General features: G+C 46.2%; 1 protein-coding gene across 2 annotated transcripts in view; it reads right to left on the bottom strand.

Annotated features, from left to right (window-relative positions):
- GFPT2 (glutamine-fructose-6-phosphate transaminase 2) overlaps window positions 1-16382 on the bottom strand; it is a 51802-nt gene that overhangs the window by 3173 nt on the left and 32247 nt on the right. For both annotated transcript variants that reach the window (XM_037817548.1, XM_037817549.1), the window contains exons 13-17: window positions 16245-16365; window positions 15228-15385; window positions 14989-15103; window positions 2843-2970; window positions 145-312 (exon numbers count right to left, since the gene is read on the bottom strand). In XM_037817548.1, coding sequence (XP_037673476.1) covers window positions 145-312; window positions 2843-2970; window positions 14989-15103; window positions 15228-15385; window positions 16245-16365 — 690 coding nt within the window. The remainder of the gene's footprint in view (window positions 1-144; window positions 313-2842; window positions 2971-14988; window positions 15104-15227; window positions 15386-16244; window positions 16366-16382) is intronic.

Raw genomic sequence — 16382 nt, 5'->3', positions numbered from 1 at the left:
CCTAGGCGCCCAGGAGGTGACGTGTGGTCAAACCCGCTCACTGGCAGGACAACCTCTAGAGGGTATCGGCCGAGAGGGGGTGAGTTGGGCGAGTGTGGAAGAGGACAAGAGCTGGGCAGCCGCCGGCCCGCTGGGAGCACTCACCTGGCGGGCTGTGACCTGCTGCAGAGCGTTCTGGCATTTGGCAAAGCAAGGGTCCTTCATGATGACCATGATAACCGGCATCTGCTTGTCAATCAGCGCCAGGGGCCCGTGCTTCAGCTCCCCAGCCAGAATGCCTTCGGAGTGCATGTACGTGATTTCCTTGATTTTCTGGGGAAACAAGAGGTGGGAGCATGGTCCTACGGGGCCAAGGAGGGGCTGGAGCAGAGCAGGTGGAGGGCAGGGAGGGGTCTGGGGGAGAAATCCTCTGGAAGTCAGGGAGCAGAGGGCTGCAAGCACATGGCAAGGTCAGGACCCGAGAAGAGGCTGCTGTCCAGAGCACGCACAGGAGCTCGGCTGCAGCCTCCGTGGCCGGGCCGGTCCACGGGCACGGCCGCTCCTCAGCTCCACCGACGGCCAACCCCACTGGAGGACAAGTCGGCACTGCTCGTGCTCGCCCCCCTCCCCTCTGAAAATTTAGGAGTGCATTGCATTCTGTCTAGGCAGGCCATCCGTCAGTCACTCGACTACCTGTTCCCCCAACTTTAGGCAGCTAACTTTCCAAAGGGTTGCTTGATTTACTTACCAGGCAGCTATTGTGCGTCCACATGCACACACACACACACACACACACACACACACACACACACACACACACAGGCTGTTATTTGAAATTTATCCTATGTCTGCATAGATCCATGTATGTTCAGTTACCGTGAGGTTCATTCCATTTAACTGGAGCATGCTGAAGGCAACATTTCCGAACGCGCCTGGAACTATTTACTTGGGTCAGGGAAATGCTGTAAGGAGTGTGGTTCCCCCTGGAAGCCACAGACAGCTGCAGCGCTGGCCCCAAGTGACCCCAGAGGGCCACCAATCCGGACCAAAGACTAACTCACAGGCCCAGCTGAACGTGCATCCTCCACTCGCACACTCAGCCTCCCACGGCAGCGGGGCCGTCAGAGGACCGAGAGGGCACCCGACCCGTCTCCCGTACCCCTGGGACCCAGCCTGAGCTCCCCCTTCACGTGGCAGGAGGCACATCTCCATTGCAGACGTGGAAGCTGAAGCTCAGTGAGGTGCGGCTCGCTCGTGTTTTGCACCCCCAACCACACGCAGTACCCTTGGGAGGTTCTGGGGGCCCTCGCGCAACAAGCACAGTCTTTGGAACGGGGGTGGTGGGAGAGGGACAGCCGTTTCTCCCATGGGGAGAGGAGGGACGCTTTTACGGGCTGAACTGCGTCCCCCCAAAAGACATGCTGAAGTCCTAAGCCCCGAGACCTCAGAATATGATCTTATTTGGCAATAGGGTCGTGGCAAATGGAATTAGTTAAAATGAGGTCCTACAGGAGTGGGCGGGGGGCTCATTCAACATGATTGACGTCCTTAGAACAAACACAGAGACAAGACACCCAGGGCGAAGACAACCACGTGAAGACAGGTGGAGAGTGGGGTGATGCCGTCCGTCCCAAGCCAAGGATCGCCAGGGATCACCAAGGATCACCACAGATCACCAAGGATCGCCAGAGATCACCAAGGATTACCAAGGATCGCCACGGATCACCAAGGATCGCCAGAGATCACCAAGGATCACCACACATCACCAAGGATGGCCAGAGATCACCAAGGATCGCCAGAGATCACCAAGGATCGCCACGGATCACCAAGGGTCGCCAGAGATCACCAAGGATCACCAAGGATCGCCGCAGATCACCAAGGATCGCCAGAGATCACCAAGGATCACCAGAGATCACTGGAGATCACCAAGGATTGCCAAGGATCACCGGTCACCCACCAGAGCCAGGGAACAGATTCTTCCCTAGCGACTCGAGAGGGAGCACGGTCCCCCAACCCCTTGATTTCGGACTTCTTGCTTCCAGAAGTGTGAGTGAACAAATGTCTGTTTTAAGCCACCAGGTCTGTGGCACTTTTACAGTAGCTCTAGGAAACCCAAGACAGAAGTCAAGCTGGACATCGCGGTACAAAGCGCGGCCTCGCCTGCAACGCTGCCCCCGGTTTTCCTTGGCCGAGCGTCTGTCTAGTGAGTAGAGGACAAGCTCGGGGTTCCAGGCTTCTGGGGGGCTCTGCCCCCACCCTGCTCCGACAGCTTTCTCTTGCACTGGCTTGAATCTTTACTGCCACAGGGTTGAGCCATCCTGCCGCCAAGTTTACAAACGTGGGACCACCGAAGCACAGTCCTGCAGGGTACTGAGCTCCTCTTTGGAGTTGAGGGGTAACAGGGAAAGTCTGCAGGTCCATCCCCACAATTCTGGTCCTCCCAAATCCTCCCCAGCAGGAAAAAAGCAAGGCCTGAGGCCACCCGGAATCTCAGACCTATCACTTCCTCGAGGTGACCTCAAGCAAGACACTTAACCTTTCCGAGGCTTAGTTTCCTCCTGGGTAAAATGTGGACAGTCACTGCCATGTGGTCTGGAGACGGCCGTGAGGTCTGCACCTCGAGGGGGTCGCCCAGGGGGGCCCTTCTCCCCAGGAGACCGGGGCTCGCTGCAGGCAGGTGCTCCCCCAACTCCGCGTCCCCAGAGCGAGAACCACATGGCAGCTCACCCCAGTGGCCGAGGGGTCCACGAGCTCTCCCCCCCACCCCCAGGGTGCTGCTCTCCTTCCTGCTGGTTTATCCAGGGGCCTCCGTGCCTCCTGCTGCCTGGGGGGACTGGCGGGGCGTCCGGCGGAGGGGACTCACCAGGGCTCCTTCCAGACACGTGGCGTAGTTGTAGCCGCGCCCCATCACCAGGAGCGACCGCTGCGTGTGCAGCTCCAGGGCCAGGTCGTGGATCCTCCCGTCCAGCGACAACACCTCCTTGATCAGCTCTAAATCGTGCACACAGGGGCGTAAAGAGCCAGTGATGCCGATTTTTTAAAGAAAGCTCATCAGGAAAAGTGATGGTGCACACAACAAGACTTGGGAGCTCAGCCACTTAGCGAACTCTGCTTCTCTGCCTGAGTTTAAGAGGGTTTTCAACTTAGATTGTAGAAGAATAAGGTGGTTCACTGGACAGGGTTTTGTTGGGCGGTGGGTCACACTGGCGTTAGTGCTTTCCTGTACGGTGGAGGGGAGAAGTATTGGTTCTAGATCCATTTTACAGGAGAGGCAACTCACAGAGGCTCAATCTTAAGCCACGGAGCTGACTCTCCAAACTAAATTGGACAACAGCAAAAAGCAGCCTAAGAATGACTTTAAATTTCAATTGCAACCAAATTTGTTTTGTAAAATAAATTGAATCACTGTTTTTTTTTAAAGGGACAATGTAGTATCTATATGTGCTATCAATTCTTGTTAAAATATTACTATTTTAAAAAATGCATTGACTAAAGTGTTTTAAGTATTTAGCATTATTCTGACAAGTTTGATTTTGATGGCAATTGTATGTTGTAAGATGTTTACTTGAAGACAGTTTCCAAAATTATTTTTAGTAACTTAAGTATGAAACGTATATAGGCAGGGAGGCGGGGCAAGATGGCAGACTGGTGAGCTGTAAGTTTTAGTTACTCCTCCAGGAAAGTAGGTAAAAAGCCAGGAACTGCGTGGACTGGACACCACAGAGCAATCTGTCTTTGGGCATACTTCATACAACACTCATGAAAACGTGGAACTGCTGAGATCAGCGAAATCTGTAAGTTTTTGCGGCCAGGGGACCCGCGCCCCTCCCTGCCAGGCTCAGTCCCGGGGGAGGAGGGGCTGTCAGCTCCGGGAAGGAGAAGGGAGAACTGCAGTGGCTGCTCTCATATCGGAAACTCATTCTACTGATTCAAACTCCAACCATAGATAGACTGAGACCAGACACCAGAGACTCTGAGAGCAGCCAGCCCAGCAGAGAGGAGACAGGCATAGAAAAAAAACAACACGAAAAACTCCAAAATAAAAGCAGAGGATTTTTGGAGTTCTGGTGAACACAGAAAGGGGAAGGGAGGAGCTCAGGCCTTGAGGCGCATATGCAAATCCCGAAGCAAAGCTGATCTCTCTGCCCTGTGGACCTTTCCTTAATGGCCCTGGTTGCTTTGTCTATTAGCATTTCAATAACCCATTAGATCTCTGAGGAGGGCCGTTTTTTTTTTTTTTTTTTTTAAATCCTTTTTTCTTTTTCTAAAACAATTACTCTAAGAAGCCCAATACAGAAAACTTCAAAGAATTGCAATTTGGGCACGTCAAGTCAAGAGCAGAACTAAGAGAGCTCTGAGACAAAAGGCAATAATCCAGTGGCTGAGAAAATTCACTAAACAACACAACTTCCCAAGAAAAGGGGGGTGTCCGCTCACAGCCACCATCCTGGTGGACAGGAAACACTCCTGCCCATCGCCAGCCCCATAGCCCAGAGCTGCCCCAGACAACCCAGTGTGACGGAAGTGCTTCAAATAACAGGCACACACCACAAAACTGGGCGTGGACATTAGCCTTCCCTGCAACCTCAGCTGAATGTCCCAGAGCTGGGAAGGTGGAGCAGTGTGAATTAACAAAGCCCCATTCAGCCATCATTTGAGCAGACTAGGAGCCTCCCTACACAGCCCAGCAGCCCAGAACTGCCCTGGGGGGACGGCACTCACCTGTGACATAGCACAGTCATCCCTCAACAGAGGACCCGGGGTGCACAGCCTGGAAGAGGGGCCCACTTGCAAGTCTCAGGAGCCATACGCCAATACCAAAGACTTGTGGGTCAGTGGCAGAGACAAACTGTGGCAGGACTGAACTGAAGGATTAGACTATTGCAGCAGCTTTAAAACTCTAGGATCATCAGGGAGATTTGATTGTTAGGGCCACCCCCCCTCCCTGACTGCCCAGAAACACGCCCCACATACAGGGCAGGCAACACCAACTACACACACAAGCTTGGTACACCAATTGGGCCCCACAAGACTCACTCCCCCACTTACCAAAAAGGCTAAGCAGGGGAGAACTGGCTTGTGGAGAACAGGTGGCTCGTGGACGCCACCTGCTGGTTAGTTAGAGAAAGTGTACTCCACGAAGCTGTAGATCTGATAAATTAAAGATAAGGACTTCAATAGGTCTACAAACCATAAAAGAACCCTATCAAGTTCAGCAAATGCCACGAGGCCAAAAACAACAGAAAATTATAAAGCATATGAAAAAACCAGACGATATGGATAACCCAAGCCCAAGCACCCAAATCAAAAGACCAGAAGAGACACAGCACCTAGAGCAGCTACTCAAAGAACTAAAGATGAACAATGAGACCATAGTACGGGATATGAAGGAAATCAAGAAGACCCTAGAAGAGCATAAAGAAGACATTGCAAGACTAAATAAAAAAATGGATGATCTTATGGAAATTAAAGAAACTGTTGACCAAATTAAAAAGATTCTGGACACTCATAGTACAAGACTAGAGGAAGTTGAACAACGAATCAGTGACCTGGAAGATGACAGAATGGAAAATGAAAGCATAAAAGAAAGAATGGGGAAAAAAATTGAAAAACTCGAAATGGACCTCAGGGATATGATAGATAATATGAAACGTCCGAATATAAGACTCATTGGTGTCCCAGAAGGGGAAGAAAAGGGTAAAGGTCTAGGAAGAGTATTCAAAGAAATTGTTGGGGAAAACTTCCCAAATCTTCTAAACAACATAAATACACAAATCATAAATGCTCAGCGAACTCCAAATAGAATAAATCCAAAAAAACCCACTCCGAGACATATACTGATCACACTGTCAAACATAGAAGAGAAGGAGCAAGTTCTGAAAGCAGCAAGAGAAAAGCAATTCACCACATACAAAGGAAACAGCATAAGACTAAGTAGTGACTACTCAGCAGCCACCATGGAGGCAAGAAGGCAGTGGCACGATATATGTAAAATTCTGAGTGAGAGGAATTTCCAGCCAAGAATACTTTATCCAGCAAAGCTCTCCTTCAAATTTGAGGGAGAGCTTAAATTTTTCACAGACAAACAAATGCTGAGAGAATTTGCTAACAAGAGACCTGCCCTACTGGAGATACTAAAGGGAGCCCTACAGACAGAGAAACAAAGACAGGACAGAGAGACTTGGAGAAAGGTTCAGTACTAAAGAGATTCGGTATGGGTACAATAAAGGATATTAATAGAGAGAGGGAAAAATATGGCAAACATAAACCAAAGGATAAGATGGCCGATTCAAGAAATGCCTTCACGGTTTTAACGTTGAATGTAAATGGATTAAACTCCCCAATTAAAAGATATAGATTCGCAGAATGGATCAAAAAAAATGAACCATCAATATGTTGCATACAAGAGACTCATCTTAGACACAGGGACACAAAGAAACTGAAAGTGAAAGAATGGAAAAAAATATTTCATGCAAGCTACAGCCAAAAGAAAGCAGGTGTAGCAATATTAATCTCAGATAAAATAGACTTCAAATGCAGGGATGTTTTGAGAGACAAAGAAGGCCACTACATACTAATAAAAGGGGCAATTCAGCAAGAAGAAATAACAATCGTAAATGTCTATGCACCCAATCAAGGTGCCACAAAATACATGAGAGAAACACTGGCAAAACTAAAGGAAGCCCTTGAGGAGCCTGTGGAGAATGCAGGGGTATTCGCCTACCCCACCTCCATGGTTGCTAACATGACCACAGACATAGGGGACTGGTGGTTTGATGGGTTGAGCCCTCTACCATAAGTTTTACCCTTGGGAAGACGGTTGCTGCAAAGGAGAGGCTAGGCCTCCCTGTATTTGTGCCTAAGAGTCTCCTCCTGAATGCCTCTTTGTTGCTCAGATGTGGCCCTCTCTCTCTGGCTAAGCCAACTTGAAAGGTGAAATCAATGCCCTCCCCCCTACGTGGGATCAGACACCCAGGGAAGTGAATCTCCCTGGCAACGTGGAATATGACTCCCGGGGAGGAATGTAGACCCGGCATCGTGGGATGGAGAACATCTTCTTGACCAAAAGGGGTATGTGAAAGGAAATGAAATAAGCTTCAGTGGCAGAGAGATTCCAAAACGAGCCGAGAGATCACTGTGGTGGGCACTCTTACGCACACTTTAGACAACCTTTTTTAGGTTCTAAAGAATTGGGGTAGCTGGTGGTGGATACCTGAAACTATTAAACTACAACCCAGAACCCATGAATCTCGAAGACAGTTGTATAAAAATGTAGCTTATGAGGGGTGACAGTGGGATTGGGAATGCCATAAGGACCAAACTCCACTTTGTCTAGTTTATGGATCGATGTGTAGAAAAGTAGGGGAAGCAAACAAACAGACAAAGGTACCTAGTGTTCTTTTTTACTTCAATTGCTCTTTTTCACTCTAATTATTATTCTTGTTATTTTTGTGTGTGTGCTAATGAAGGTGTCAGGGATTGATTTAGGTGATGAATGTACAACTATGTAATGGTACTGTAAACAATCGAAAGTACAATTTGTTTTGTATGACTGCGTGGTGTGTGAATATATCTCAATAAAATGATGATTAAAAAAAAAAAAAAAAAAAAAAGGTAATGCAGCTCACGCAGTTGCCAATTTCAAGACACTGGGGTACAACAATTAAATGCTCAATGGTCAAAAAAAAAAAAAAAAAAAAAAAAAAACTAAAGGAAGCAATTGATGTTTCCACAGTAATCGTGGGAGACTTCAACACATCACTCTCTCCTATAGATAGATCAACCAGACAGAAGACCAATAAGGAAATTGAAAACCTAAACAATCTGATAAATGAATTAGATTTAACAGACATCTACAGGACATTACATCCCAAATCACCAGGATACACATACTTTTCTAGCGCTCACGGAACTTTCTCCAGAATAGATCATATGCTGGGACATAAAACAAGCCTCAATAAATTTAAAAAGATTGAAATTATTCAAAGCACATTCTCTGACCACAATGGAATACAATTAGAAGTCAATAACCATCAGAGACTTAGAAAATTCACAAATACCTGGAGGTTAAACAACACACTCCTAAACAATCAGTGGGTTAAAGAAGAAATAGCAAGAGAAATTGCTAAATATAGAGAGACGAATGAAAATGAGAACACAACATACCAAAACCTATGGGATGCAGCAAAAGCAGTGCTAAGGGGGAAATTTATAGCACTAAACGCATATATTAAAAAGGAAGAAAGAGCCAAAATCAAAGAACTAATGGAGCAACTGAAGAAGCTAGAAAATGAACAGCAAACCAATCCTAAACCAAGTAGAAGAAAAGAAATAACAAGGATTAAAGCAGAAATAAATGACATAGAGAACAAAAAAACAATAGAGAGGATAAATATCACCAAAAGTTGGTTCTTTGAGAAGATCAACAAGATTGACAAGCCCCTAGCTAGACTGACAAAATCAAAAAGAGAGAAGACCCATATAAACAAAATAATGAATGAAAAAGGTGACATAACTGTAGATCCTGAAGAAATTAAAAAAATTATAAGAGGATATTATGAACAACTGTATGGCAACAAACTGGATAATGTAGAAGAAATGGACAATTTCCTGGAAACATATGAACAACCTAGACTGACCAGAGAAGAAATAGAAGACCTCAACCAACCCATCACAAGCAAAGAGATCCAATCAGTCATCAAAAATCTTCCCACAAATAAATGCCCAGGGCCAGATGGCTTCACAGGGGAATTCTACCAAACTTTCCAGAAAGAACTGACACCAATCTTACTCAAACTCTTTCAAAACATTGAAGAAAATGGAACACTACCTAACTCATTTTATGAAGCTAACATCAATCTAATACCAAAACCAGGCAAAGATGCTACAAAAAAGGAAAACTACCGGCCAATCTCCCTAATGAATATAGATGCAAAAATCCTCAACAAAATACTTGCAAATCGAATCCAAAGACACATTAAAAAAATCATACACCATGACCAAGTGGGGTTCATTCCAGGCATGCAAGGATGGTTCAACATAAGAAAAACAATCAATGTATTACAACACATTAACAAGTCAAAAGGGAAAAATCAATTGTTCATCTCAATAGATGCTGAAAAAGCATTTGACAAAATCCAACATCCGTTTTTGATAAAAACACTTCAAAAGGTAGGAATTGAAGGAAACTTCCTCAACATGATAAAGAGCATATATGAAAAACCCACAGCCAGCATAGTACTCAATGGTGAGAGACTGAAAGCCTTCCCTCTAAGATCAGGAACAAGACAAGGATGCCCGCTGTCACCACTGTTATTCAACATTGTGCTGGAAGTGCTAGCCAGGGCAATCCGGCAAGACAAAGAAATAAAAGGCATCCAAATTGGAAAAGAAGAAGTAAAACTGTCATTGTTTGCAGACGATATGATCTTATATCTAGAAAACCCTGAGAAATCGACGATACAGCTACTAGAGCTAATCAACAAATTTAGCAAAGTAGCGGGATACAAGATTAATGCACATAAGTCAGTAATGTTTCTATATGCTAGAAATGAACAAACTGAAGAGACACTCAAGAAAAGATACCATTTTCAATAGCAACTAAAAAAATCAAGTACCTAGGAATAAACTTAACCAAAGATGTAAAAGACCTATACAAAGAAAACTACATAACTCTACTAAAAGAAATAGAAGGGGACCTTAAAAGATGGAAAAATATTCCATGTTCATGGATAGGAAGGCTAAATGTCATTAAGATGTCAATTCTACCCAAACTCATCTACAGATTCAATGCAATCCCAATCAAAATTCCAACAACCTACTTTGCAGACTTGGAAAAGCTAGTTATCAAATTTATTTGGAAAGGGAAGATGCCTCGAATTGCTAAAGACACTCTAAAAAAGAAAAACGAAGTGGGAGGACTTACACTCCCTGACTTTGAAGCTTATTATAAAGCCACAGTTGCCAAAACAGCATGGTACTGGCACAAAGATAGACATATAGATCAATGGAATCGAATTGAGAATTCAGAGATAGACCCTCAGATCTATGGCCGACTGATCTTTGATAAGGCCCCCAAAGTCACCGAACTGAGCCATAATGGTCTTTTCAACAAATGGGGCTGGGAGAGTTGGATATCCATATCCAAAAGAATGAAAGAGGACCCCTACCTCACCCCCTACACAAAAATTAACTCAAAATGGACCAAAGATCTCAATATAAAAGAAAGTACCATAAAACTCCTAGAAGATAATGTAGGAAAACATCTTCAAGACCTTGTATTAGGAGGCCACTTCCTAGACTTTACACCCAAAGCACAAGCAACAAAAGAGAAAATAGATAAATGGGAACTCCTCAAGCTTAGAAGTTTCTGCACCTCAAAGGAATTTCTCAAAAAGGTAAAGAGGCAGCCAACTCAATGGGAAAAAATTTTTGGAAACCATGTATCTGACAAAAGACTGATATCTTGCATATACAAAGAAATCCTACAACTCAATGACAAAGGTACGGACAGCCCAATTATAAAATGGGCAAAAGATATGAAAAGACAGTTCTCTGAAGAGGAAATACAAACGGCCAAGAAACACATGAAAAAATGTTCAGCTTCACTAGGTATTAGAGAGATGCAAATTAAGACCACAATGAGATACCATCTAACACCGATTAGAATGGCTGCCATTAAACAAACAGGAAACTACAAATGCTGGAGGGGATGTGGAGAAATTGGAACTCTTATTCATTGTTGGTGGGACTGTATAATGGTTCAGCCACTCTGGAAGTCAGTCTGGCAGTTCCTTAGAAAACTAGATATAGAGCTACCATTCGATCCAGCGATTGCACTTCTCGGTATATACCCAGAAGATCGGAAAGCAGTGACACGAACAGATATCTGCACGCCAATGTTCATAGCAGCATTATTCACAATTGCCAAGAGATGGAAACAACCCAAATGTCCTTCAACAGATGAGTGGATAAATAAAATGTGGTATATACACACGATGGAATACTACGCGGCAGTAAGAAGGAACGATCTGGTGAAACATATGACAACATGGATGAACCTTGAAGACATAATGCTGAGCGAAATAAGCCAGGCACAAAAAGAGAAATACTATATGCTACCACTAATGTGAACTTTGAAAAATGTAAAACAAATGGTTTATAATGTAGAATGTAGGAGAACTAGCAGTAGAGAGCAATTAAGGAAGGGGGAACAATAATCCAAGAAGAACAGAAAAGCTATTTAACGTTCTGGGGATGCCCAGAAATGACTATGGTCTGTTAATTTCTGATGGATGTAGCAGGAACAAGTTCACTGAAATGTTGCTATATTATGTAACTTTCTTGGGGTAAAGTAGGAACATGTTGGACGTTAAGCAGTTATCTTAGGTTAGTTGTCTTTTTCTTACTCCCTTGTTATGGTCTCTTTGAAATGTTCTTTTATTGTATGTTTGTTTTCTTTTTAACTTTTTTTTTTCATACAGTTGATTTAAAAAAGAAGGGAAAGTTAAAAAAAAAAAAAGATGTAGTGCCCCCTAGAGGAGCCTGTGGAGAATGCAGGGGTATTCGCCTACCCCACCTCCATGGTTGCTAACATGACCACAGACATAGGGGACTGGTGTTTTGATGGGTTGAGCCCTCTACCATAAATTTTACCCTTGGGAAGACGGTTGCTGCAAAGGAGAGGCTAGGCCTCCCTATATTTGTGCCTAAGAGTCTCCTCCTGAATGCCTCTTTGTTGCTCAGATGTGGCCCTCTCTCTCTGGCTAAGCCAACTTGAAAGGTGAAATCACTGCCTTCCCCCCTACGTGGGATCAGACACCCAGGGGAGTGAATCTCCCTGGCAACGTGGAATATGACTCCCGGGGAGGAATGTAGACCCGGCATCGTGGGACGGAGAACATCTTCTTGACCAAAAGGGGGATGTGAAAGGAAATGAAATAAGCTTCAGTGGCAGAGAGATTCCAAAACGAGCCGAGAGATCACTCTGGTGGGCACTCTTACGCACACTTTAGACAACCCTTTTTAGGTTCTAAAGAATTGGGGTAGTTGGTGGTGGATACCTGGAACTATCAAACTACAACCGAGAACCCATGAATCTCGAAGACAGTTGTATAAAAATGTAGCTTATGAGGGGTGACAATGGGATTGGGAAAGCCATAAGGACCAAACTCCACTTTGTCTAGTTTATGGATGGATGTGTAGAAAAGTAGGGGGGGGAGACAAACAGACAAAGGTGCCCAGTGTTCTTTTTTACTTCAATTGCTCTTTTTCACTCTAATTATTATTCTTGTTATTTTTGTGTGTGTGCTAATGAAGGTATCAGGGATTGATTTAGGTGATGAATGTACAACTATGTAATGGTACTGTAAACAATCGAAAGTACGATTTGTTTTGTATGTCTGCGTGGTATGTGAATATATCTCAATAAAATGATGATTAAAAAAAAAAAAAAAAGAAACGTATATAGGATGGGTTTTTATTAAGAGGGAAATTAGAGTAGTTTTGTCCTAAATGACTGGTTGTTACTGAATGAGAAGGAAGAAAATGTAGGACAAAACCTCAAAAGATAGGGTAAGTCACAGAAGGTTCACTGAAAAGGAAACTACGGTCAAAGTTAGGAATTATTTGATGGATCTATCTATAAAGTTTTTAAAAGCTTTAGTATCAAATAATATACTGATACAAGACTAAAATTTGGTTTCCCCTTTGTCAAAGTGACAAAAGTTTCTTAAAAATTATTTGTCTGTTTTTATAAAAAGTTATAATAAGTTTATTTGTTTTGAGTCATCAGTGTAAAAAGCAAAAAGTCTGTGTTTTATCAAAGTAACTTCTTGTACTTTATGTTAACTTTATCGTGTCCTTGGCTGCCTAAGAAAATCAAGTCTTCTTACTTTTTTAAAAGAGCTAAGTCTTTTCCTTAGCTTTAGTTAAATAAGGAACCAAATATTGTTTCAAACCTGACAACTATGAACATTTTGCTTTCTCAAGGTCAAACCCTGAAGGATATCTTTTTATTCCAAGCAGCTGCAAAATGTTTGTTTTTCATGTTGTAAAAAAATGCAGTGCTAAAAATGGTAAGGTTCATTGCATATAAGTTGCATATAAGCATTTAGACAAACGTTATAAAAATTAAAAGAAATTTTCTAACCATCTGTTAGTTACTGATCTGCACAATATCAGACAACAATATAGTGCTGCTAGTCACAGTTTTCTGTTTCCTGGTGAAAAGGTGAACAAAAATCACCCCCATTTTGACCGAGGCTCTGGCGTGTTTAAACCAGGCTCCTGGTGTTGTGCTTGGTGTCTCCCCATCTGAGCTCTTGGCTGGATCCCGTTTCCACAGTCCCCAAACTACAGATGTATCAGCCGCATTGAGGGACATGCCCCAGCGGTGGACAGGAGCCTGCTGTCACTGAAAACACCTTTCCTTACGGACACACCTGTGGCTCTGCCTGCCGGAAAGGGCTTAGTCACCGGCTCTACAGTGGACGCTGCCTCCAGACGGGCTCCGGGGGGCTCTGGGAGGGTCCGATGGAACCCTGGAGCCCACCGTCCTGTTTCCCAGAGGACTGGAGATGCTGCACTACAACTACAAAGAACGTACCTCCTGGAGCTGGTTGCCAGAGTGGTGTGGCTGACACCTAAAAAGACACAACTGGCACCAAGTCCTGCTCCTCTGGGCAGACAGCGTATATAGTATTGTAAGCTTAAGTCCCACTGCAGCTCAGAAAAAAAAAAACAAACAAACTTGTGCATCGATCAGTATTAAGTGCTTTTACCTACATACCGGATGGATATAATAATGATAGCTCCCCTATATTAGATCACATGCAATGTAATATTGCACATGTGAAAGCTCTTAGCAGACGTGACTCATTTAGCCTATGAGACAGAGAACGGCTCTCTTAAGCACTGCCCTTTTTTACTTGCCAGATGCTTGTCTTCTTGTTACCTATAAAATCTCTGCAGATTTATGTCTCGAGTATCCTCTAGAATAATTTGAGATTCCTTTGCCCTAACTCAGCAGGAAGTAGCTACAGAAGTTGAAACCTTCCTCTGAGTTCCCAGATCAGAGGCTCCTGTTGTCTGCACTCTTGAGAATAAAATAATTAGAATAATAAGGGGGGATTTGTTAGTTAAAAAGCTTATAGAAAAATAAGCAGCTAAAAAGTATAACAATGGCAATGGTCTAGAATCTTTAAATAATAATTTCTTCTTTGCACGTGACATTCCTTTCAAACCCTAACTGGAATCCTGTTTTGAGTTTCTACAAGGAGCTAATAACACACTGCCCCAGAGCACAGGACACCATGAGAAAGAAGTTCAGATCCCCACGGCTGATTACTTAAGATCGTGAAGTACTGCACATAAGAAGTAACCCTGAGAAAAGCAAGATGAGACCAAGCAATCAGGAAAACAGGACCCGATAACCCCAAAGACTGAGGATGTTTAGTGAGTATGTCTTAGTTGAATTTAAACCGGAGATTCCTGCTTCTATCTATAAAAACCGTAACTCACATCCTCACTTGGAACTGGTTTGGGGACGCTTTCCTCCAGTTCCTTGCTGTATACCTGCAGTAAAATCTCCTTCCCACTGAGAGACGTGCTTCTCCTTTATAGCACCGAGTCAGGCCAGTCCTATTGGAACGAGCCGCGCTTGCAGAATCACCTGCCCCAGAGTGCCACAGCCTCCAGGAGAAAGCAGGGCCTGGTGACATCTTGGTTTGGGGCCTTTTCTAGGTTCAAACCCGTGAGTCAAACAGTCTCCGTGGTTTCAGCCCACTGCATCGCAGTGGGGAGGGTGGGGAGTTGGAGGCGCAGGGGCTCCAGGTGCCGCACCTGGGGGAGAGGAGGGTGGCGTCCTCGCCTGGTGCAGAGGGGGCTGCAGGAGGGGCGGCGAGGCGAGCGGGGAGCTTTAAGGAGTTAGAGGGATGAACGGAGCCCGCTACAGGGCAGCGGAGCCGTCTATGGGATCTGGAAACCAGGGGCGTGAGCGCGGGCACATACCAGGCAGAGACCTCAGGCCGCGGATGATCTCCTGCCTCCTGTTTTGTAACGAAATCCGGTCCTCGGACATCATCAAGCCGAACATGACGAGGGAGATGAACTGGCTGGTGTACGCCTGCGGGCGACAAGGCGGCGGCGCTGGAGCGCGGGGCGAAGGCGCAGGACGCGTCCCCGCGGGAGGAGCGCGGAGAACCCGGCGCCCCCGCCACGAAGCCCCACGCAGGAGAGGGGGCCCCTACCTTGGTGCTGGCCACGCCGATTTCCGGGCCCGCGTTGATGTGGACGCCGCAGTCCGTCTCCCGGGAGATGGAGCTGCCCACGGTGTTGGTGACGCCGACGGTGAGCGCGCGGCGGCCCCTGCAGTAGCGCAGCGCCAGGAGCGTGTCCGCCGTCTCGCCTGCGCGCGGGGACCCGTCAGCGGCCTGCCCGCGGGTGCACGCCCCCAGCCCCCGGCCCCCGGCCCCCAGCCCGGGGGGAACTGCTGCCGCCCTCCCCCAAAACGATGCTCAAGTCCTAACCGCAGGCCCCAGGAGGGTGACCTCATTTGGAAACAGGATCTTAGAAGGTGGGATTGGTTAAGATGAGGCCGAACCTGATCAGGGTGGGCTCTAATCCTATAGGACTTAGAAGAAGAGGGAGAACTGGAGCCAGACAGACAGACGCAGAGAGAAGACAGCCAAGGGGAAGATGAGGCAGAGGAGGGAGTGGTGCGGCCACAGGCCAAGGGGCCACCGGAAGGCCCTGTGCTGGAGGGCACAGCCAAGCGGACGCCTTGATTTCTGACTGTGAGCCTTCAAAACTGTGAGAGAATAAATTTCTTTTGTTTGAAGCCACCCAGTTTGGGGGGCTCTGAGACGGGAAATTGATGCCTCACTCAGGCCACGCAGCCGGCAGGGGCCAGGGTCAGTGCAAACCCAGGTGGGCTCTGAGCCCCCTTCCATGCTCGGTGGCCTTATTCAGAACACGGCGAGACTTAACATTTAAAAAGCACAAACGTGGAGCTTCTCTGTGCGCCCCCGGCTGCGAAGTGTGTGCCCTGCAGCCAGCCCGGGCACAGCACCCCTCAGCCTCCCAGCCCCCACCCACCACGCTCGCCTCTCCACCTGGTAGAACGGGGGGCGGAGAGCTACGTTCTCCCCACTGACCTGCATCCCACCAGCACTGCGGAGCACCCAGGGATGCCCGGAGGGAGAGGCCGAGTGGATGCTGTGCCGCGTCCCGGTTGCACACCTGGCTGCGCTGCCCGTAGCCCTTACCTGACTGACTTATGAAAAAGCACACGTCGTCCCTGAACACGGGCGTGTTCCTGTCCAGAAAATCACTGGCAAGTTCAACCATCACGGGGAGCTCGGTCAGTTCCTCCAAAACTTGCCGCGTCTGTGCCAACGAGAATA

This window comes from Choloepus didactylus, chromosome 24, assembly GCF_015220235.1.
Source record: "Choloepus didactylus isolate mChoDid1 chromosome 24, mChoDid1.pri, whole genome shotgun sequence".
Lineage (NCBI taxonomy): Eukaryota > Metazoa > Chordata > Mammalia > Pilosa > Megalonychidae > Choloepus > Choloepus didactylus.
This window is presented reverse-complemented; position numbering and strand designations above follow the sequence as displayed.